The sequence below is a fragment of the Phyllobates terribilis genome, unplaced genomic scaffold, assembly GCF_046119375.1.
Source record: "Phyllobates terribilis strain yellow unplaced genomic scaffold, ASM4611937v1 Scaffold_4__5_contigs__length_816908805, whole genome shotgun sequence".
Lineage (NCBI taxonomy): Eukaryota > Metazoa > Chordata > Amphibia > Anura > Dendrobatidae > Phyllobates > Phyllobates terribilis.
Genome location: NW_027362764.1, coordinates 730,685,504 through 730,708,133, shown reverse-complemented (window position 1 = coordinate 730,708,133; position 22,630 = coordinate 730,685,504). Strand labels below are relative to the sequence as shown.

Sequence of the window (22,630 nt, the reverse complement as noted above, 5' to 3'; positions counted from 1 at the left end):
GGCCTTATGTTGAGGCCGAAACGTTTGTTTTTCTTGATTTTGGACTGCATTCAATTCAGCAAAAATTCATGTTTTGAGCGCCGAGATTATTTCAAAAGCATCAGTTTAGTGAAAAAAATGGTAATTTTCCATTGACTCAGCCCAACATTATACAATTCTGTGAATTGCCTGAGGCTTAAAAATGCTCACTACACCCCTATATTAATTCTTCAAGATGGTGTAGTTTGCAAAATAGGGTTAATTTTGATGGTTTCTGCTGTTTTTGGCGTTTCAAGGTCTCTTAAAATGTGATATGGCATCCGCAATCTATTTCAACCAAAATTGCACTCCAGGATTTTATTGGCCTCCTTCCCTTCTAAGCCCTGACATGTGCCCACACAGTAGCTTTACACCACATATGGGGTATTGGTGTATTTAGGAGAAATTGCACAAGAAATTGTATTTTCCATTTTCTCCTGTTACGATAGTGAAAATAAAAATTTTGGGCAAAAACATAATTTTTATTGGAAAACTTTAATTTTTCATTTTCACAGCTCAAGGTTATTAACTTCTGTGAAGCACCTGTGGGTTGAAGGTGCTCATCACAATTCTAAATAAATTCATTGAGTGGTGTAGCTTCCAAAATGGGGTCACTTTTGGGGGTTTTCACTGTTTAGGCACATCAGGAGCTCTGTAAACTTGACATGTCATCCACTCTCGATTCCAGCCAAAAATTAAATGGTGCTCTTTCTCTTCTGAGTCCTGTCGTGCGCCTAAACATTAGTTTTCCACCATATGAGGGGGGTATCTGGGTTCTCAGGAGAAACTGCTCAACAAACTGTATGGTCCATTTTCTCCTTTTACACTAGTAAATATGCAACATTTGGGGCTAAAACAACATTTTTGTGGGAAAAAGTAAAATATTAATTTCTTTTCTTCCTCATTGCTTTCATACCTCTGAAGCACCTGAAGGGTTCACAAACTAATTGAATCTGGTTTTGCGCACTTTGAGGTGTGTAGTTTAAAAAGTTGTCACTTTTGGGTATTTCCTGTCACATAGGACCCTCAAAGTCACTTCAAATGTGATGTGGTTCCTAACAAAAATTGGTTCTGTAAATTATATTGGAAAAATGAGCAATTGCTGATAAACTTTTAACCTTCCTAACTTTCTAATGGATTAAGGACTTAAAAATGTAAAGTTTGAAAATGTTGAAATTTTCTAAATTTTTGACACATTTCTGATATTTTCACATAAACGCAAAAAAAATCTACCTAAATTTATCACTACCATAAAGCACAATGTGTTAAAAAAAACAATTTTAGAATCACTGATATTCGTTGAAGCATTCCAAAGTCATTACCTCATAAAGTGACACTGGTCAGAATTGTAAAATTTGGACTGGTCAGGAAGGTCAAAACTGGCTTGGAAGTGAAGGAATTAGACGACAATGATTGGAGCTGCTATTACTGGCATCTGCTAGATATCAGACAGGCTCAGCTCTTAAACCTGTTCCATACACCAGCATTAGATGTGAAGTCTTATAACATCACACGGAGGTTAATGTTCAACAAGAGGAGTTATTCAAAAATAACATTGCTCTATTACATATGTAATATATTTAAAATCCTTTTACTAAAACAAGAAAATAGCAAAATCCCTCACATAATGTTACAGATTTTTTAACAAAACTTAGAATTAACGTGAAAAGGAAAATTATAGAACTCATACCTAACTTTCACAATTTGGTAATCTGTGCTACTTTTGCTGTATTTAATTCTTTTAGTCACTGTATTTAATTCTTTTAGTTGTTTATTATGAAGCAAATCAATAGATCCCCAAACATAAAATTACTTTAACTACTCTGTAAATGCAAAATTCGGATTCAATTCAACAATTTTTTTTCTCAATTTTATGTTTTGATTTTGTCTATTAGTGTTAAAGAAGCATTATAGTAAAGACAAGTATTGAGTTTAAGAGGTTTGCTTCAATGGATTGCATAGTTCTCTTTTGTCATTCTTCCTGGGAGATGAATACAGCATTGTACTCCACGCTGTGAATGTTCAGACTTATTACATATCGTTATCCTATTTTGCCTTGGAAAGTGGTGAAAATAATCACAATCTCTACTGCACCCAGTCCTTGCCCAGTGCCAAATGACCATGACAGCCAATAAATAGCCACAGTGGTATCATGTTCATGGTGACAAATAGACAATTTATTTTTACAGAAATTGGTGGTTTAACAAGAATTCAAACATTTCTGTACCATTCCCCACACTGTTGAAGCATCAAAGAGTGATCTAACATCATTTTGCATTGCCGCACAGGCATCACTGTAATTTCCTGCAGCTATGACATCTTACGGTTTATCTTATCTTGCACAGTGATGGTCAGTATCTGGGCTATCACAGATTAGCAGTTCCCAGTGGATCACAATTTGTACTGCAAAGTCATTTTCCATCACCAGAGTCACTGGTTAATTGTCTCTCTTCTGTTGTGTGTAAGCTCTTATGGTCAGTGGGGTCCTCTCTCCTGTAGAGTGAAAGCTCTTTTGGTCAGCGGGGTCCTCTCTCTCTCTTGTAGAGTGTAGTCACTTATGGTCAGCAGAGTCCTCTCTCTCTGTCCCCGCTTTCTCTCTCCTGCAGAGTGTAAGCTCTTATGGTCTGTAGAGTCCTCTCTCTCTCTAGTTGAGTGTAAGCTCTTATGGTCAGCAAAGTCCTCTCTTTCTCTGTCTCTTTCTCCTGTAGAGTATAATCACTTATGGTCAGCAGAGTCCTCTCTCTCTGTCCCCTCTCTCTCTCCTGCAAAATGTAAGTTCTTATGGTCAGCGGGGTCCTCTCTCTCTATCTCTCTCTCCTGCAGAATGTGAGCTCTTATGGTTAGTAGAGACCTCTCTCTCTCCTGTAGCGTGTAAGCTCTTAAGGTTAGCAGAGTCCTCTCTCTCTGTCCCCTCTCTTTTGCTCCTACAGAGTGTAAACTCTTAAGGTCAGCAGGGTCCTCTCTCTCTCCTACAGAGTGTAAGCTCTTATGGTCAGTAGACTCCTCTCTCTCTCCAATAGAGTATAAACTCTTATGGTCAGCAGACTCCTCTTTGTCTCTGTTTCTCTCCTATAAAATGTCAGCTCTTATGGTCAGTAAGGTTCTCCCTCTCCTTTCCCCCAAGTGTATTTCCAAAGCAATTATAAGTTTTCTAGTATTCTTGTGAACTTATTTGCCGCTAATCAAATTTTTGGGGAAAATTTGTCAAATTCCAAAAAATCTCATTTTAAAAGATTGGACCATCTTTATTGGCCACCATACAAAGCAAACTTCTAAATTATTAAATTATGCATAATTTCATGCTATTCTGTTGTGAAATATTTATGCATTATGTATGTATATGAGCTCATTCTGTTAAGGTTTTTACTATCATGTTGGAAAAATTTATTGAATTTGTATCATGAGAAATCGTAGTCATTAAGGAGAGTGTGCTTTACTTTCCAGCAGGAATGCTAGTACATAGTGTATGGATTTGTCTATAGTTACTTAAATGGAACCTATCATTAGATTCACTCAACCATGGGCAGCATGTATCAGAATCTGGATTGTGATTGCAGCCAGGTATGTTTTACTTTGAAACGTTCCGGCATTTCAGAGAAAACATGGGTTGAAAACATGGCCAGAGACTAAACGCACAAGGCTATAACTCAATCTGCACTGAAAGGCGCTCATATAGGATAACATTCCATTCACAATATAAAAAATAGGGCACTCATATAATGCAAGAAGAAAAACTTAATTTAATAAGAACTGCAATCCAGTATACTATAGCAATCCGCCTGATGAAGGTCTGAGTGTCCGACTGAAACGCTACAAATACTAGATTGCTGTTCCTATTAAACTACGTTTCTCTTCTTGCATTATGTTATGGGTCCGGGTGGTGGAACCTCTGTGTTTCGGTGCAAGGAGGAACCAGAGAGGCGTGACTCAGTGCCTACTTGGACCAACCCAGGTCACACGGCAGCTTAGTCGACTCCGTGAACCAGGGAGGGATCGGGCAGATGAACCAGGTGCCACTCTGGGACTGACCATGTGTGAGAGCAGGTGAGTCCCATGGGTCAGATGACAGGAGCTGACCGATACAGCAGATGAGCATGGCAGGAAGGCTGGCGGGTTGTCCGGGTAGGCAAGCAGGCAGGTACGGCTGGTAGCAAGACAGGTGCTCCGGGTAGGCAAGCAGGGGGGTAAGGCGGATAGCCAGACAGGTGCTCCGGGTAGGCAGGCTGGTGGGCACGGCAGGTAACTGGCAGGTGCTCCAGGTAGGCAGGCTGGTGGGCGTGGCAGGTAACTGGAAGGTGCTCCAGGCAGGCTGGTGGGCATGGCTGTTAGACAGACTGGCGGGCTGGACTGTTAGACAGACTGGCGGGCAGAACTGACAGGCAGCGGGACCTGAGGGCTGAGGAAAGTGTTAGCACACAAAACAACAACTTTACACGGGCACCTCCATTTTGGAGGAGGTGCCTTATACAGGAGAAGTCCTCCTGCCATTGGCCGGGGACTCTTTAGGATGGCATGTGTGGCCCCTTAAAGAGGGAGGGAGCGTGTGTGCCCTAAGCACAGTGCCCAGCCCGGGAAGCAGCAGCAGGGGAGCAGGAAGACGCCGGACCGATACCACGGTGGTGAGGGGAACGGCGTCTCTGCCCGATTCTATGTTTTATACAGGAACAATAGAGAGACCTAACTAATCTGTTGACATCATGTATTTTCAGTTACCCCAATGTAGTTGATCTTTTCCTGTGTACACACATGGGAGAAACTTATCAATCAACTAAAGAAGGGTTTTTCAAACTATGTTTTCTCTGAAAAACTATAGGACTCCTTTAAAAGAGAGACTGTAAAAAATAGCCAATGTAAACTCTAATTTCCAATAGTTTGACCCTACCCCATCAAAAGATGGAAATGTAACTTAAATTCTAATTTTGTGAAGCAATTATCTCAACCCTGAGAAAAGCTTAGGGTTTTACAGTTATTTAAAGATGCTTTACAAGGCTTAGCTCAGGCATTAAAGTTGGACATGTGGGTTTGTTATATATTTTATATTAGAACATTTTTTCTAGTCTGTAGCTTTTGTCTGTTTGTAGTATTCCCCATTGAATGTGTAATGGGTTGCTAATTGGTTCTATATTTCAGATGAGTTGCTTATCCTTAATCACCATGTTGCTAACTGGTGATGGACAGGAGAGAAAAGAAACATAATTAATAGGGTACATCTGCTTATCAGAAAATAATTAAGGATAGCAGAGTGGATGGCAGCAGTTTTCCACATGTTACTGTTAGAGTTCCTTTCTAATTTGTCATTGGAACAAAGGACACAACAAATGTTACAGGCAGAGCAAACAAGGTGATATCTCTCAGTAAAAGGCAAACTATTATCATATTAGAGGAACTTGGAAAGATGTGCAGCTTTGGCTACAATAACTAATACCTATTCTTTTTAATTAGTCAAATATAGGTAATGCGATGGGTTCCATAAAAAGAATTTAAGAGAGCCTGTCTTTTAGGACTTGCAATCTGTTGTGTAAGAAACATGTTAAAGAGCAGGAAAAGCTGTTGTGATTGATTTCAAGCTTTGAGACCAAACATATAGAGATGAGAAAATCAGTTAGTGATTCTTCGAATTCTCAAATTTTACAAAAAATTTGGGTTCTCTTGAATCATAATTTTTGTGATTTATTTTGTGCGAATAAGCAAAAAGGAGGCTGGGAAAAGCTGGAATACCTCAAAATGGAAAAAGCTTGGATAAAAGTTAAAAAAATACTCACCTATGCCACTGTAGCCCGCCATTCAGTCTTTCCCACAGTTGTCTCTGTTGTTTTCTTTCCTTTGGCACTGACATCTTCTTTGGTCTTCCAGTCTTGTGCCGAGTTTACAAAGCTGATATTAAAAGAAAAGCCATAGAAAAATTAATTAAAATTCCCCTAAAAAATTCAAGAATTAACACAGCAAAAAGGGAAACAGTATTTAACTGCCCAGGTCAAAGAACTAATGAACTATCAGGATGCAGCAAACCCATATAATAAAGATGGAGGCAAACAGGTGAAAATACTGATGAGACAACCACTTGCATCCTACTAATTCATGGAGGGGTTACTGTTTAGTATTAAAATTTCACACAAGGTGTGAACATTGATGGGCTCAGCTGCACCCTGAAAAAATATAACCTGCAAAAAAATATAATAAATATGAGATATTGGTTGATATTTTGACCAAAATGCACAAGCTCGCAACCTGCGTCAAGAGCCCTCATAGTTTTGAGTCCCTACATTAATATCAGTTTACGAAGCTGCTCAGTCTGCTGACGTCATGACATCATGACCTTTATTGCCTGAGGTCCAGTCAGTGCCTTGGATAAAGCATATTGTCAAGTTAAAGGCCTACTTGGTGCAGGAAGCTCTGACGAAAAGTGAAGAAGCACTAGATGTTCTGCATTGTGCTGAAGGAAAAAGTAGACGAGAAGAATCTATAAGAAGGATAAGACTAGTGGGCTGTACTGGTGGGATAGTTGACTATTTTTTTTCACCATGCATTTATTATGCTCTGGGGTATGTAGACACTTTGGGGCATTTTAAGGAGAATTGATTTGCATTGAAATACTTTTATGCAAGAAGAATTTAAGCGAACTGTCAAATTAAAATTTTGCCGATTTGCTCAGAAATGTGCGATATAAGTCATCTTTATTTTTCCTTGTTGAGCTTTACTCATTCAGGGGTTCAGTGGGTGATCTTATTAGTTATATAAAGGCTTGCAATTGTGTCCATACAAAAATTTCTGTCCGTCACTTAATAAAACCCCTCAATGAATTGTTACCAATGGTAATAATTACAGGAAAGTGTTCTGCAATGCATCCGATGCTTCTGAATTTTTATTTTTATGCTACTAAAAGTGGTTAAGTCTCCCAATTTCACAATACCAGCTGCATAAATTAGTGAATAGATCTCACACTGCTCAATACAAGCTACGACTGTCAGTCAGGCTGAGTGGGCAAAGACTGAATGCACATACAATGAGATATTTCGTTCAATAGTAAATAAATAATAAAGTTAATATCAGAATTATGCATATATTCTGGCATGGATTAAGTGAGGTCACCAAACTCATCAGGTCTAAGAGGTAGACCCTCCAAATATGGGCAGAATGGGGATCCCTGGACCCTACATGGCAGGCATAAGCTTTGAGGTGGAGACCAAATAAGGGGTGGTCAAATAACCCCTCCAACTTTCTTCATTAAACTCTATGGGTGCTATACTTGGTTATGTTCACTCTCTCTAACATTCTTCAATAGATAAGGTAATAAAAGGTATGTTACAGGGGTGGACATACCATTGGTGCAACCTGTGTATCTGCATTGTGGCCCAAGCAGTAAGGAGGCCCAGTGTCACCTCCAAAGCAGGTGGAGTTGAGCATTATGATGACCTGTTGGACTGCAAAAGGCACAAATATTATTCTTGCTCTGGGGCCCTTTTCTGTCTGTCTGTATTCCCCCCTGGGAATGTACACGATCATTATTCTGTTCTTCTATATGATGAATGAAAATATATGAACATAAAGGGGTAAGTAGATTTAGAAAAAAAGGCCTTCATAAAGGTCATACCTAATGAATTGAATATAATGTGATTTGACCTCTTCCCAAAGAAACACTGATCTTGTTAACAAAACTATTTCAGGTTCATACATCTACAGGAAACATGAAAAATGCAGATACTTCTAAATGATAAAAGATCAAGTTGTGTTGGGATTAGGTTTGCAGTTCTCCTGAGATGTTCCATTTATCATTATATTGCTGAGGGAATTCTTAACAAAATTTGATAAAGATTTCATAAAAGTTAATTAGGGAAGGTAATATAATATGTCTAGTGTAATGCCACCCACCGTGTGTCTACAATGTCTGCCTGCAAATAAACATTGAATATATCAACCTAGACACATCTTAGACAGCATATACACCTGCAAGCTCATCTTCAGACAAGTTAAGGCCATTATCTATAAAATTTAAAGCATTGTAAATTATCTTAAAAGAGTTATTCCAATTTCACAACTTATCCATTACTTTTGGGATAGGATAACGTATTGATCACCAAGGTTCAGACCTTTGGGACTCCCACCAATTCTGAGAATGGGGATCTTCAGAGTCCTGTCTAAATGGAACTGATGCTGTTCTTCCCCGAGCAACGAAGTTCGCATTCCACATAGCGCAGCATATCTTCATTTACTTTGACGGTCAAAAGCTCTTGGTCCATGTTTGAAACAGGTCGTGCACTGTTGGCTGAAATGTCAAATGTCACTGTAGGCAATGGCCCCACTATCATATTTGGTCAGTATTCGGTCAGTATTTTTTTCTCAGGAGTGGGAGCCAAAACCAGGAGTGGATGATAAATGCAGAATTGGTGACTTGTTTCTATTATACCTTTTCTCTGATTGCTTCTCACCTGGTTTTGGCTCCCACTCCTGAGAAAAAATACTGACCAAATACTGATAGTGGAGCCGTAGCCTTATTCTGTACCACAGTGGACCATACAATTAAATAATTGTTCCTAAGGCCACGTTCACAAGTTCAGTATTTAGTCAGCATTCTACATCAGTATTTGTAAGCCAAAACCAGTAGTGAGTGAAAAATGCAAAAGTGGTTCCATTATACTTTTCCTGGTTGTTTCTTTTCTGATTTTAGCTTACAAATACTGAAGTGAAATACTGACCAAATACTGATTGTGTGAATATGGCCCAAATCTCAGTTTTTGGGAGTGCCGTATTTCCTTTCTATTGCATTACTACAGGGTTGGACCCTATTAGAGAAGCCTGATGGGTGCTGTATTTCCCTATCCATAAAACATTGTAACTTAAAACATTGTAACTTAACTAAAAGGGAACCTGTAACATGAGAAAATGCTATTAACCTGCAGATATGGGGTCAATCTGCAGGTTAATAGCGTTCTGAACCTGCTTGGCACTTGGAGCACTGCTGCCGGAGGAAATGATCTTAATAAGTGTTCAGCATTCAGTCACGAGAGTGGTGTCGGCATAGGTTCAGTCACCGCTCAGTGCATAGAGAGTGGCTACTGTAACCCCACTCCAGCCACTGTCTGAGAGCAGGTTCAGCATTAGACCAGTCATTGCCAGGGCCGCGCTTACAGCTCCCGCTCTCTATACACAAAGTGGTGACTGAACCTGAGTCGGCATCGTCCCCATGACTGAATGCCGATTGCTGCTGAGAGGAATATATCATGATTCCACCACACTGTGAGTAACAGCTCAGTTGCTCTATAGGATAAGGGCATGCTGAGATGTCGGTATTGTGATTGACAGCCCAGCTGCCAAATCTGGCTGGGTCTGCAGAGTCTTCCAGGTGTCACCCATTCTGAGTGATTACCTGGCTTTTTAGCTGGCTGACTATTATCAGACCTTGCAGTTGTAGCTTTTACCTCAGTGCTGTGTTTGCTATGTGCTCTGTATTCTGATATTCTGATCTTTGTTGCCAGACCTTGGATTTTACTTTTTGACTATCCTTTGTATTACCCCTTTTCCCTTGATGCACTCTGACCTTGAATTCCTGACCCTGGACTTTGCCTTTGACTATTTGTTTGCATTTTTCCATTGTCTATGATGTACCCTTCTGGCATTTGATCTCAGACTCCTTGTCTTCCCTTCCTCATGGCTTGCCTGTGACAAATGACTCAGCATCACAGAATAGAGCTCATTTCTTCCCAACAGTGGTGCTCATATCTTATAACTCATATCTGCAGGCTAATAGCAGTTTATCATGCAAAAGGTTACCTTTAAAGAAGTTATCCCAATTTCACAAGTTATCCCTACTTTAGGGATGAGGATAACATATTAATCGCCATTGTTCTAACTTCTTGGATTCCCACCAATCGTGAGAATGAGGATCTTCACAGTCCCATCTGAATGGACCAGATGTCAAGCAAGTTCATTTTTGGTACTGTCATAGATAGTTGAGCTTTGTCTTCTGCTTTCCATAGCAGTTCCTTGGCAGCCAATAAATGGAGCAGAAATGAACCTGCTCGATTTTTGCACCATTCAGGTGGGCTCTGCAGTGGTTAGGGTCCATGCTATCACCTACAAAGTTACAAATGTGCTAAATTAAAGAGATTAATTGTATTTAATGTATGAGCTCATATAATTGAAAAAAATAATTAGTAATTAATTAAATAACTCTTCAAGTTATTTAGATAAATGCAAATATGCTGTACTACACTATCCTTTGCTGGTTTAACATTTATGTCACAATTTATGACACAATTGCATGCAGCACTGTCCCATATGGCTGAAAGCCTTGAACACCCACAGTAGCTAATGAATGCATGAGTTTTTGGTAACACCAAAGTATTACCAGCAAAAGGGAGCACATATTTGCCCTTACAGGCTGGCATGGTTTTTGACCACATGTGGCAGCTTGGCATGTCATCGTACCCAAAAATAATTTTTTTCCCTTGTTTTATATTTTCCATTACAATCTGCCATATTTATAAAGTGCAGATATCATTTTCCCCAAAATAAAATGATGTCTAATGAGAGCACACAGTAAAAATGGAATAGATGGCAATGTGTTTACGAAAGGTTGAGAAAGAGCATGTATAAGCAAATTAATTAAACTCATTTAATTATAGAGAACTCATTGAAATGTATGACTGCTAATTAATTGACTGGTTTTGTCCAACAGTTTCAGCATCGAGCCAAATTATGACTTCCTGTATATTTATGATGGGCCAGATGGAAACAGTCCTCTGATTGGAAGTTTTCAGGACAGCAAATTACCAGAAAGAATTGAAAGCGGTTCCAATAACATGCATTTGGCTTTTAGGAGTGATGGATCAGTCAGTTTTACTGGCTTTCATCTGGAATACAAAGGTAATGTTACAGCTTAGTTGTACTTTGACTTTTTCTTTGATGGTTTCAGCAAATGTTAATATTTGTATGTCACAAAATAGAATTATGGTTATATAAGTTTTTACAGTCATTCTTGCGATAGAGGAAGTTTGATCATGAACTCAATTGAAATGTTTCTAGCTCTTATGCGGTTCTATTTATCTCCAAAACCTTGCAGACTGACTCTGTAAGTTCACCTTCATCTGAAAAAAATATGATTATAGGATCAGACTACACTACGTTTGTTTGTAGTCTGTAACCATCGAAACAGATAAGTCTGCTTTGGAGCAATATGTTAAAATATTTTAAAGAGAACCTGTCACCAGTTTTTCCCCATATAAAGTACAGTCAGCACCTTAAAGCCCTCTGTTACAGCATTCTAGACTTATGTATGTATCTCCCCAATCCCCTCTGCAAGGCACAAAAAATAGCTTTTATTATACTTACAGATGATGCGATTCAGTCCGATGAGCATCTCTCTTTTTGATCTTGCACCTCCTCTCTTCTTATGATCATTTTATGATCTCCTTCCTCCATACCTGCTTTGTGTGGATGACGCATCGTATGTTATCCACATTAGTGTCCTACATCACGCTCCTGTGCCGGCATACTTCTCTCTGCCCTGCTGAGGGCAGATCAAAATACTGCGCGGAGAAAAGGCCAAAGAGCGCTGATGACCTGTAAGTTAAAGCCAGCTCATGCACACTAAAGTACAGTGGGGAAAAAAAGTATTTAGTCAGCCACCAATTGCGCAAGTTCTCCCACTTAAAAAGATGAGAGAGGCCTGTAATTGACATCATAGGTAGACCTCAATTATGAGAGAAAAAATGAGAAAACAAATCCTGAAAATCACATTGTCTGATTTGGAAAGAATTTTTTTTTCAAATTTTGGTGGAAAATTAGTGTTTGGTTAATTACAAACAAGCAAGATTTCTGACCCTCACAGACCTGTAACTTCTTCTTTAAGAGACTCCTCTGTCCTCCACTCCATTACCTGTAATACTTGCACCTGTTTAAACTTGTTATCAGTGTAAAAGACACCTGTCCCCAACCTCAAACAGTCACACTCCAAACTCCACTATGGTGAAGACCAAAGAGCTGTCGAAGGACACCAAAAACAAAATTGTAGCCCTGCACCAGGCTGGGAAGACTAAATCTGCAATAGGAAAGAAGCTTGGTGTGAAGAAATCAACTGTGGGCAATATTTAGAAAATGGAAGACATACAAGACCACTGATAATCTCCCTCGATCTAGGTCTCCACACAAGATCTCACCCCATGGGGTCAAAATGATTTCAAGAACGGTGAGCAAATATCCAACAACCACACGGGGGCACCTAGTGAATGACCTACAGAGAACTAGGACCAACATTACACAGGCTATGATCAATAACACACTACGCCGCCAGGGATTCAGATCCTGCAGTGCCAGACATATCCCCCTGCTTAAGCCATTACATGTCTGGTCCTGTCTGAAGATTGCTAGAGAGCATTTGGATGATCCAGAAGAGTATTGGGAGAATGACATATGGTCAGATGAAACCAAAGTAGAACTGTTTGGTAGAAACACAACTCGTCATGTTTAAAGTAGAAAGAATGCTAAGTTGCATCCAAAGAACACCATACCTACTGTGAAGCATGGGGGTGGCAACATCATGCTTTGGGGCTGTTTCTCTGCCAAGGGACAAGGACGACTAACCTGTTAAAGAATGAATGGGTCCATGTATCGTGAGGTTTTGAGTGAAAACCTCCTTCCATCAGCAAGGGCATTGAAAATGAAACGTGGCTGGGTCTTTCAGAATGACAATGATCCCAAGCACACTGCCAGGGCAATGAAGGAGTGGCTTCGTAAGAAGCATTTCAAGGTCCTGGAGTGGCCTAGCCAGTCTCCAGATCTAAACCCTAGAGAAAACCTTTGTAGGGAGTTGAAAGCCTGTGTTGCCCACTGACAGCCCCAAAACATCACTGCTCTAGAGGAGATCTGAATGGAGGAATAGGCCAACATACAAGCAACAGTGTGTGCCAACCTTGTGAAGACTTACAGAAAACGTTTGACCTCTGTCATTGCCAACAAAGGATATATAACAAAGCATTGAGATGAACTTCTGTAATTGACCAAATACTTATTTTCCACCAAAATGTGAAAAAAATTTCTTTCCAAATCAGACAATGTGATTTTCAAGATTTGTTTTCTCATTTTGTCTCTCATAGTTGAGGTCTACCTACGATGTCAATTGCAGGCCTCCCTAATCTTTTTAAGTGGGAGAACTTGAACAATTGGTGGCTGACTAAATACTTTTTTTCCCCACTGTACTTTGCTCTGTCCGCATCGGACTGGACGGCGCTGTCTGTAAGTATAGTAGAAGTTATTTTTTGTGCCCTGCAGAGTGGATTGGAGACATACATACAGTATTCTAGAATGCTGTAACAGAGGGCTTACAAGTGCTGGACGTACATTATATTGAGAAAACCTGGTGACAGGTTACCTATAAATATTAATAATGTTGGATGTTTTATTTCAAAATTGTTTTAAAAATAAATTATTGTTTTAACCAGAATACATTGGAGCAAAAAAAATAATTGGTTGCCTTAGTTTACTTGTCCATTAACAGATGCTTCAGTTCATTACAATCACTGATTGTTAAAAATTGTACAAATTGTTTGGGACTCTTAACTATCAATTAAAGAAGAGGTTCGCTGACTCCTGTTGGCTAATTCATAATTGCATCCTTCTCCATATACTTAAATGGAAAGGTTATCAGCACTTTCCATAATTTCCATAGACTTTAATAAAGAGACTGGCGCAAGTGTAGCCACTTTTCTAATGAATTGACTGGAGAATGGGGATATTGGAGATCAGAAATTATTTTTAGTCCTTATGATTCATTTTTAGTTTTCCATGAGGTTTGAATAAATTTTGTCCGTATGTGATTTTTAAATAAAAAAAAAACTATGGTAACTTTATGTACTTCTATCTTATTAATATGTTATCCTTATTCAAATGAAGTAGCTCTGTTTTATTCTGAAATTAAACTTTAAAGTAAATACATATTCAATTTCTAGTCTTTTTTCTCAAGGTGATAGTTGACTCCTAAGACTTTTTTCATATATCTAAAAACAGGGTGAATCATTTTTATAATACTATACCTATGAAATTCTAGAACCTCATTCTCTATATTTTTGTGCTCTTGCACACAAACTTTAACTATTAGAAAAAAAAATATTACAAAGAGACACCCTATGCTAGCACTATATTAAATAACTAAGGTTCCATATTATGAACCTGAAGAGATTTGCACCATGGAGTGAGAGAAGCCAGACACATCTAGCTGGCACATGACCGCAAGTATGTCATTTTTACTGGTGATACCAGGGAATCCTAACAGTATGCACACAATACACTGTCAAGATTTAATAGTCTATATTCACAAAGACTGACTGTACACTTCGACCTAAAAGCGGGACAACTCTTTAATTTCAACAAAGTATCTTTGTGCTTTATGATACAAATGTACTTTTTTTAGCCATCCACCAGCATTGGTTTTGCCTTAATTTAAAGTCTTTGAACTTTTTGCTACATTCTTGTCTTGCCATCTTTATTGGACTTTTGGCAAAACAGTTACCATTGAGTTTAGCGATGCTAATTGACATGGATGTTATTCATTATGAAAGTCTATCTTAACGGAAGGTAAAAAGTTCACTAAAGGCTTAAATGCACATTATCAAAAATTAAGTTTATTCATTCAACACTATCATCACAGCAAGGAATAGTAGCTTTTTGGCAAATATCCAGTAACACAGAAGAAATTCTATGACGTTAATTCATGCGATTCCTCTCAAGAATGCCAAACTATGCTAGATAGATACTCCAACGGAACAAAATAGTTGTCACTTAACATTGTAATTTCATCTTTGTGTAATTGGAAGTGTAACTTTTTTTTAAGAGTTCCATAAAATATTCCAAGAAAATATGTTAACAAGACTGTCATGTCTCATTCATTTATAAAAAGGAAAAATGAGTGAAAAGAGGGGAGGGGATATTTAGCTCACCAAGTGTGGAAGAAATGCCTCCATTAAAATATGCGGTGCACGGACTCCAGACCGGCTACTTGGCAGGTGGAATTTTTTCTTCTCTACGGTGCTCTCATCCATTTATACCAAGTAGAATACATTTTCATGCATTTCTAGCCATCATACATTCTTTTATTGAATTCTGAAAAAAAATGAAGGAGTGTTACCCATTTTGGACTCTTCTTGTCTATTAGCCATAAGGAAAAGTGTGTTGACACAGTATCATGGTCTGGATCATCACACAGTTATTAGTCTCCCCATTGATTACAGCAAACCCTTCACCAGGGTTGGCCCTTCTAAACCTTTCTACCATGTTTCCTGCCTTCAAAAAAATTAAATTTAATCACATATCTTAGTATTTTGTATAAGTTCAGAACCTTATTCTGTTCAACTTACAACAGTCTGGTTGGTGTGTCTGGACCATACAAGCAGCCTGTTTAATCCATGCTTAACCTGACTCTTCTTTTCACCGATATGATTGATGTCTTCTTCATCATCCACAAGCTGTTCACATGCTCAATTGAGTAGTCACCATGACTGGAGCATGAACAGAAGTAAGTTCATTCCTCTGCTATGCATTTCTATATTATATGGTAATCAAGCAAGCTTGAGATATGGTTCAAGTGGCATTTGGATGGCAACACAATGGCTCAGTGATTAGCACTGCTGCCTTGCAGTGCTAGGGTCCTGAGTTTAAACATCTGCAAGGAGTTTGTATGTTCTACCCCGATGTTTGCGTGAGTTTCCTCTGGGTTCTCTGGTTTCCTCCCACACTCCAGAGACACACTGATAAGGAATGTAGATTGTGAGCCTCAATGGGAACAGTGCTAATAATGTCTGTAAAGTGCTGTGAAATTAATGGCGCTATATAAGTGAGTAAAATAAATAAATAAGGAACATTATGCATAAGAATAGGGGCTGACTTAGCATGGATTTCACTAGTAGCTCACATGGTCCAGAGGCATCCAATGAATTGTTGTAAGCTGATTATCAGCAAGCGTGTAAACCATGGACATAATTACACTACGTGCAGGGGTTGTAATCGCACTTTGGACGGAATTGGCTCAAAAAGTCCTTTTGACCAATGTAAAAAGACCAATACTATTAAAGACTTGCAATAATTTGGGCTCCATTTGAGCTTTTCAATTGGGGCCCACGAGCTTCATTTTGCACCACTGGTATAAAGTAACTCAGACTTTTGGGCATTAAAAGATTAATGAGTGAAAAAGGATTGTCAAGTCAAAAGGTATGATGGCAATGGTTTAGGAATGAGAAATCTGGTAATAGTTTCTGTTTAATATTAATGGATGAAGGTTCAAGTTGCTGGGAACTTTATGATCAGTTTGTCAATTTGAAACTATTACAACAAAAACTGATTTGACAATGCAGACAACTCCTTTATCACCCTGGATGTTAAAGAGGTTAGCCCATATATAATGTACTTGAAAATCACTTCTGCACAGGTAATTAATGAAGGATTGCTGGGGGTCTGACTGCTCCGACCCCCATCAATCATAATAATAAGAATTTCCAAGGTCCCCTGACTGAACGGAGCATTAGTGCATGTGTGATCACTACTCTATTAACTGTCTAATAAAAAGAAATGAGGTAGTCGTAAATCCCTTCATGACCGGGCCACTTTCCATTTTTTCGCTTTTTGCTCCCCTTCTTCCAGAGTTATACATTTTTTATTTTTTGGTCAACATGGCCATGTGAGGGTTTATTTCTTGAGGGACAAGTTGCAATTTTGAACAACTCCATTAGTTTTACCATATCGCGTACTGGAAAACAGGAAAAAAATTCAAAGTGCGGTGAAATTGCAAAAAAGAGCAATTCCACAGTTGCTTTTTGTTTTGTTTTTTACCATATTCACTAAATGCTAAAACTGACCTACCATTATGATTCTCTATGTCATTACAAGTTTGTAGATACCAAACATGTATAGATTTTTTTTATTTAAGTAATGAAAAAAGAACAAAGTTTGTTAAAAAAAAAAATTCCAACATTTTCCAAGAAACATAGCCTCTCCATTTTTTGGAATATGGGGCTCAGTGAGAGCTTATTTTTTGCGCACTAAGCTGACGTTTTTATTGATACCATTTTGGAGTACATATGATATTTTGATCGTCCGTTAGTGCATTTTATTGCAATGTAATAATTCTTGTGTTTTGATTTTTTTTTCGTTATGCCGTTTACAGATCGGATTAATTCTTTTTTTATATTGATAGATCGGGCGATGGGAAATTCTGAATGTGGTGATACCAAATATGTGTATATGTGATTTATTTTTGTTTTATTTTGAATGGGGTGAAAAGGGGGATGATTTAAACTTTTATATTTTAGATTTTTTTAATATTTTTGAAAACATTTGTTTTTTACTTTTTACATGCTTCAATAGTCTCCATGGGAGACTAGAAGCTGCGATCATCAGATCACCTGTGTATAGCAGAAATGCTCACTTGCTATGAGCGCCGAACGCTTGGTGGTGCTCATAGCAATCTGGCAATGAAAACCACAGGGGTCTCCTGCAGACCCTGGGTTGTCATGCCAACCCATCGGCGACCCGCAATCATGTGACGGGGTTGCCGATAGACGAAGCAAGTGACGCGCTTCCGGTAAGCGCGAGTTAAATGACGCTGTCAGAGATTGACAGTGACATTTAACGAGTTACCAGCCGCGGGTGGATCACAATTCCACCCACGGCTGTTAGGGGCACATGACAGCTGTACAGATTATCCGTCATGTACCCAAAAAGGTGCGTTCTCAGCACCGGAGCCCGCACTAAAGTCAGGGACCCGACATGTGTCATACTATTGTGACACATGTTGGAAAGGGGTTAAACTTGCTCAATAAAACTTGATCAATGCAGAAGATTTTGGCCATTATCTTTTCTGTGATTGTGGTCAGAGTTTCTACAGCAATTACTAATTTATCTTCTTCCATGTGGATAGGTGATAAACTTTGGTTATAGGAGAATCCCTTTAAACTGAGATTGTACAAGAAAATTATGGGTATAAATAATATTATACAAATGCAGGTTTTCTGAAGAGAAAATATAAAAATTGCAGTTTAACCATCTCTTAAGTTAGGAGGTTTTCCTCTACAATGTTGGCTTATGGTGATGGAAAACAGACATATACGGGCCTACTGTATCTATGCAACTCCTTCATACTTTGTACTATGTACTCGGATGGTCTTTTGGATTCCTCTCCTGGCTGTGGCTATTAACTGACCATTGCCACCAATCATCTGAGATAAAAGAAATTAATTTTTCTGCTGGAAAAAGAAGCCATGAGACTGGATGATGACATAGTATGGAGTATTTTTAAAGTGTGGCCAGTCCAGTAGGTGGGTACAGTCACATTACTAAGGCTGCAAAGAAGCCACGTCAACCATAATGAAAACAATTAGCTTAAACCCATTTAATAACTGTAGAATATTGACATTGGTATCTTATCATTTTAAATCTTGGTTCATTTTCGTGATATAGTTAACCCTTTTAATCCCTTAGTACATCTATGGATGTAGTGCGCTTTTACTGTATGGGGTGAGCTCAGGAGCTGAGGCTATTCCAGGCAGTGCAGGTACTAACTATACTATATAGTCAACACCTAAAAGTCCTCAAGATTGTGGACGTCATTTTTGATGTCCATTAGCACAGACTGATCAACACAATCGTGAGTGACAGTCATTTACCCTGGCTGCTGATGGCCTTCAAATGGCTCCCTTGTCTGGTTCCGTGTAAGATCTATTTTCTCTTACCAGCCTGTAGCTACTATTCATAAGAGATAATTGATTTCCCAATACACTGCAATACTACAATATTGCAGTGTATTGCATAGGTAATCAAGAAGATTCAGGTTAAATTCCCTTAAAGGACCTCATTAAAAATCAAAAGAACTTTAAAAATATAAAAAAATATATATAGTAAAGTTGAAATTATATTTCTTTTGCCTAAACATAAATTTCAAAATGCAAAAATAATTTTTTTTTTATATATTTTGTATTGCTGGGTGCATCATTGCCAAAACTCGTAAAATATATTAATAGTTATCCCATAAAATGCTGAAATGGGAAGAAAAATTAATATGTAAGAATTGACAATTTTGGGTTACTGTAATTTAAAAAAAAAAAAATGCAATGAAAAGCTATCGAAACATCATATATTCCAAAATAGTGGTCATTAAAACATCAGCATGAAATACACAAAAAAGGTCTTACATAGTAGCTTTCGACAGAAAAATAAAATAGTTATGGATATCAGAAAATGATGAAAAAAACAATATTTGGGGGAAATTGTAAATTTTTTTCTCCACTAGGAAAATTTTGTATCAGTGTAACCATAAAAGCCTAGAAAATCATGTTACCAGTTCATTTGTACAAGCACAATGAACACCGCAAGAACAAAAGCGAAAAATAATTGCGGATTTGTGAGTTTTTTTTCACTATATCACTGTATTTTGAATATTTTCCATTTTCAGTATATATGATAAAATGATTGTCGTCAATTTATACTACAACCCATCTGACTAAACTCAAGCCCTCATATGGCTATGTTGATGGAAAAATATATTAAAAAATGCACAAAAGCGCAAAAAAATAAAAATTACTCGGTCCTTACGTTTTTAAGTTTAGTAAAAATTAAGTAAAACTTAATTTCGACTAGTTTATCAACTCTTTAATATGCTTAGTATTTTGTTTTATTTTCTGCAGCCAAACTACGAGAATCGTGTTTTGACCCTGGAAATATAATGAATGGCACTCGACTTGGTATGGATTATAAGCTTGGATCCACCGTTACTTATTATTGTGATGCTGGCTATGTCCTTCAAGGATATTCAACACTTACATGCATCATGGGAGATGATGGAAGACCTGGATGGAACCGAGTTTTACCAAGCTGTCATGGTGAGATTTTATATAATAAACGCCTTAAAAATGAATTCCAGTAAATATACTTGTTAGATATTAGTAAAGCATATGTTAAATGTAAGCACCTTCACTATAGCCATAAATGAATTTGTATCTAACAGATGTCAATTGAGATAATAGGAAATAAGGCCAAACTGAATCATTATAAACTGCTGGACACATTTTCTGAATCACAGATTCAGTAAAATACTTAAATTGGCTCCATGTGTATTTTGACTCTTGCGGAATATTCCCACATTGCAAATTTTTACAATTTTATCATGTAGAGTAAAAATTTCACATTAAATTGTTAATGTCATTTCAGCTGGCTTTAATTTATTCAAAAGTACAGACTAATTAAGAAACTTTGCAATATATCCCATTTGCCTTTCAATCTGATCATTCACTGAGAAATATAGCTAATATCTGTATTCCCAGAACAAAATGGAATGGCGGCTCATTGAGTGATCAAAAAACAGCTGCCTATTAGGCTATGTGCCCACGATGCGGAAATTATGCAGAAATTTTCCTGAGCATTTCTGCATCTTCTCGGCAGAAAAAATGCATGCAGATTTTATATCCTGCCAAATATCGAGGAATATTCATATGTGGCCAAGAAACAACCATACACTTCAAGTCATCTGCTTGTGTGCTAACTTAACACCTGTTTAAGTTGTTGTTGGTACTGTTGCTGCCATCCAAATTAGTGGATTCCACTGCCTTTCAAGAAATGTTGGCCTTGCTGCTGCCATTATTTCTCACAGAAAGCGGTGCCCGCTATATTCTCTCACATGCTGGAGAATGTGGTCTGCACTCTAGACTTGGTATTAAACTCAAAATGGCACTGCCCTTCTAACCCATGGAGCAGCAATTATGGACAGGTATGGTACATGCTTTTCACAGACCACTTGGTGAATGGTTTGAGTATCAGCGATGCACCATCACAACCGGGACAGGTCATGAAGCTTTCATGGTTAGGTACTAGGTTTGGTTCCACCATCAGGTGGCATTTATCAACCTCTTCCTACTCCTCATCTGCATTCTCCTCAATGGACATGAACCCATCTCTATCAGTAAGAGGGCAGAAGGTTGCAACCACTACCTGTGATTATTCTCTTCTTTCTTGTAAGCTTAATCACTGCCAAACTGATTAGAGCTTATGAGCACGAGAAACAAAAGCAATGCAGAGAATGAGTTGCTCTTTTTTTATCAGCAAATCTCATGTTGGATGGCTGACTGTCAACTGTAACTGGTCATTGTTGTCAATGGCAATGCCCAGAACATTGTGGCTACACTACATTTTGGCAAAGTAACCCATGCTCACTCCACAACGCACAGCCTAAATTTTATTATGCATAATAGTTTAAAGAAATATACCAGCTATCTATGGTAATGTTTACATGGTGAAACATTACCTCCAGGCTCTGCAAAAAAAGAAGAAAAAAATGAACAGTCTGCCTATGTACCGTCTTATTTGGAACGTTGCAATGCAATTGAATTCAATGCTCCATATATTGGAGGGTCTGTATCAGCAGGGTAAAGCAGCAATTGATTATATCACCCAGCAGGCAAACTGGAGCTTTAATTACAATAATATCCACCATTGACAGCTGAAAAGACATGTGTGTTTCCTAATGATGCCATTCAAACAGGCTACTGAACGTGTCAGTATAACAGGGATAACTGTGGCATCAACAATGTCATCAATGCTCATGTTTATATTGTTAAAAATCATTGACAAGGATACAACAAAAGATGGTGGAAGGATAACTACATTTCCATATTATTCACCTCCATGGGGTTGTTGGTTTTTAGAAAGTGCAGTAGGATGTACAGAAGGGGGAGCATCAGCAGCAGGTGGATGTGAAGGGGGACATTAAGTCACTAGATGCAGGCAAGGATCGAGGCTGACAGTCAGTGTTAAATTTATGATAATGCTGTTGATGACGCTGACTATGGCGACCAACCTTTTCAGCAGTGTGAAAATGAAACCAATAGGGTCCTTAGAAGCGAGGATGTCAGAAGACATCAGCGGTTAGGTGATTATTATTATGTTTTTTTTTTCAATTTTTGACAGCCCTCGACAGGTAAACAAAATACATTTTGCTGAATAGGTGCAGAATGAATTACAAAAAGATCTTTACTCTGGAAAATTCTGATTTTTGTAACATTCAAGTGTAATTCAATTCCATTTGAATACATTTGCTCATTTCTAGCTGCCTGAGCAGATTTACTTATACCTGAACTGTGTCCTTTCTCTGTTAGATACTCTGAGCACAGACTCCATTGACTACTGGGTCAGCAGATTGGACCAGCAATAAGTGGCCCAGGTTTACATGGGTGTACTATTTCCATTGTATTATGAGAGAGGGTATTCAACATGGTAGCTGGCTTTTTCACTCCCAAGCAGACCAGATTGTCTCCACAAGTGTTGAGAACCTTACTTTAATCAAAATTAATCAGGCATGGATCAGTGTGGATTTTCATTTACCTATGGCTGATATCATTGATTAGATGGTCATAACATTTACCTGCCATCCTTTGTTTTCTATACTGTTCTGTGAGGATTTTTTGGGCCATTTTCCCATTTTTTAAAAGGGTCTGATGGCTGCTACCAGTTACCTTCCGTTTACTCATAGCCATATATGTTGAGTTTACTATGACATTACTAATATTATATTTGCTTTAAAAAGCTTTAAAAGAGTTGTATACAGTCCTAGGAGACCTCAGAATGTTACACACGCCTTGTC

The 22,630-nt window shown here is 38.2% G+C and overlaps 1 protein-coding gene across 7 annotated transcripts in view; it reads left to right on the top strand.

Moving 5' to 3' along the window:
- CSMD3 (CUB and Sushi multiple domains 3) overlaps nucleotides 1–22,630 on the top strand; it is a 2,085,767-nt gene that overhangs the window by 1,334,288 nt on the left and 728,849 nt on the right. For all 7 annotated transcript variants that reach the window (XM_073679791.1, XM_073679790.1, XM_073679789.1 and 4 more), the window contains 2 exons: nucleotides 10,694–10,881; nucleotides 19,683–19,877. In XM_073679791.1, coding sequence (XP_073535892.1) covers nucleotides 10,694–10,881; nucleotides 19,683–19,877 — 383 coding nt within the window. The remainder of the gene's footprint in view (nucleotides 1–10,693; nucleotides 10,882–19,682; nucleotides 19,878–22,630) is intronic.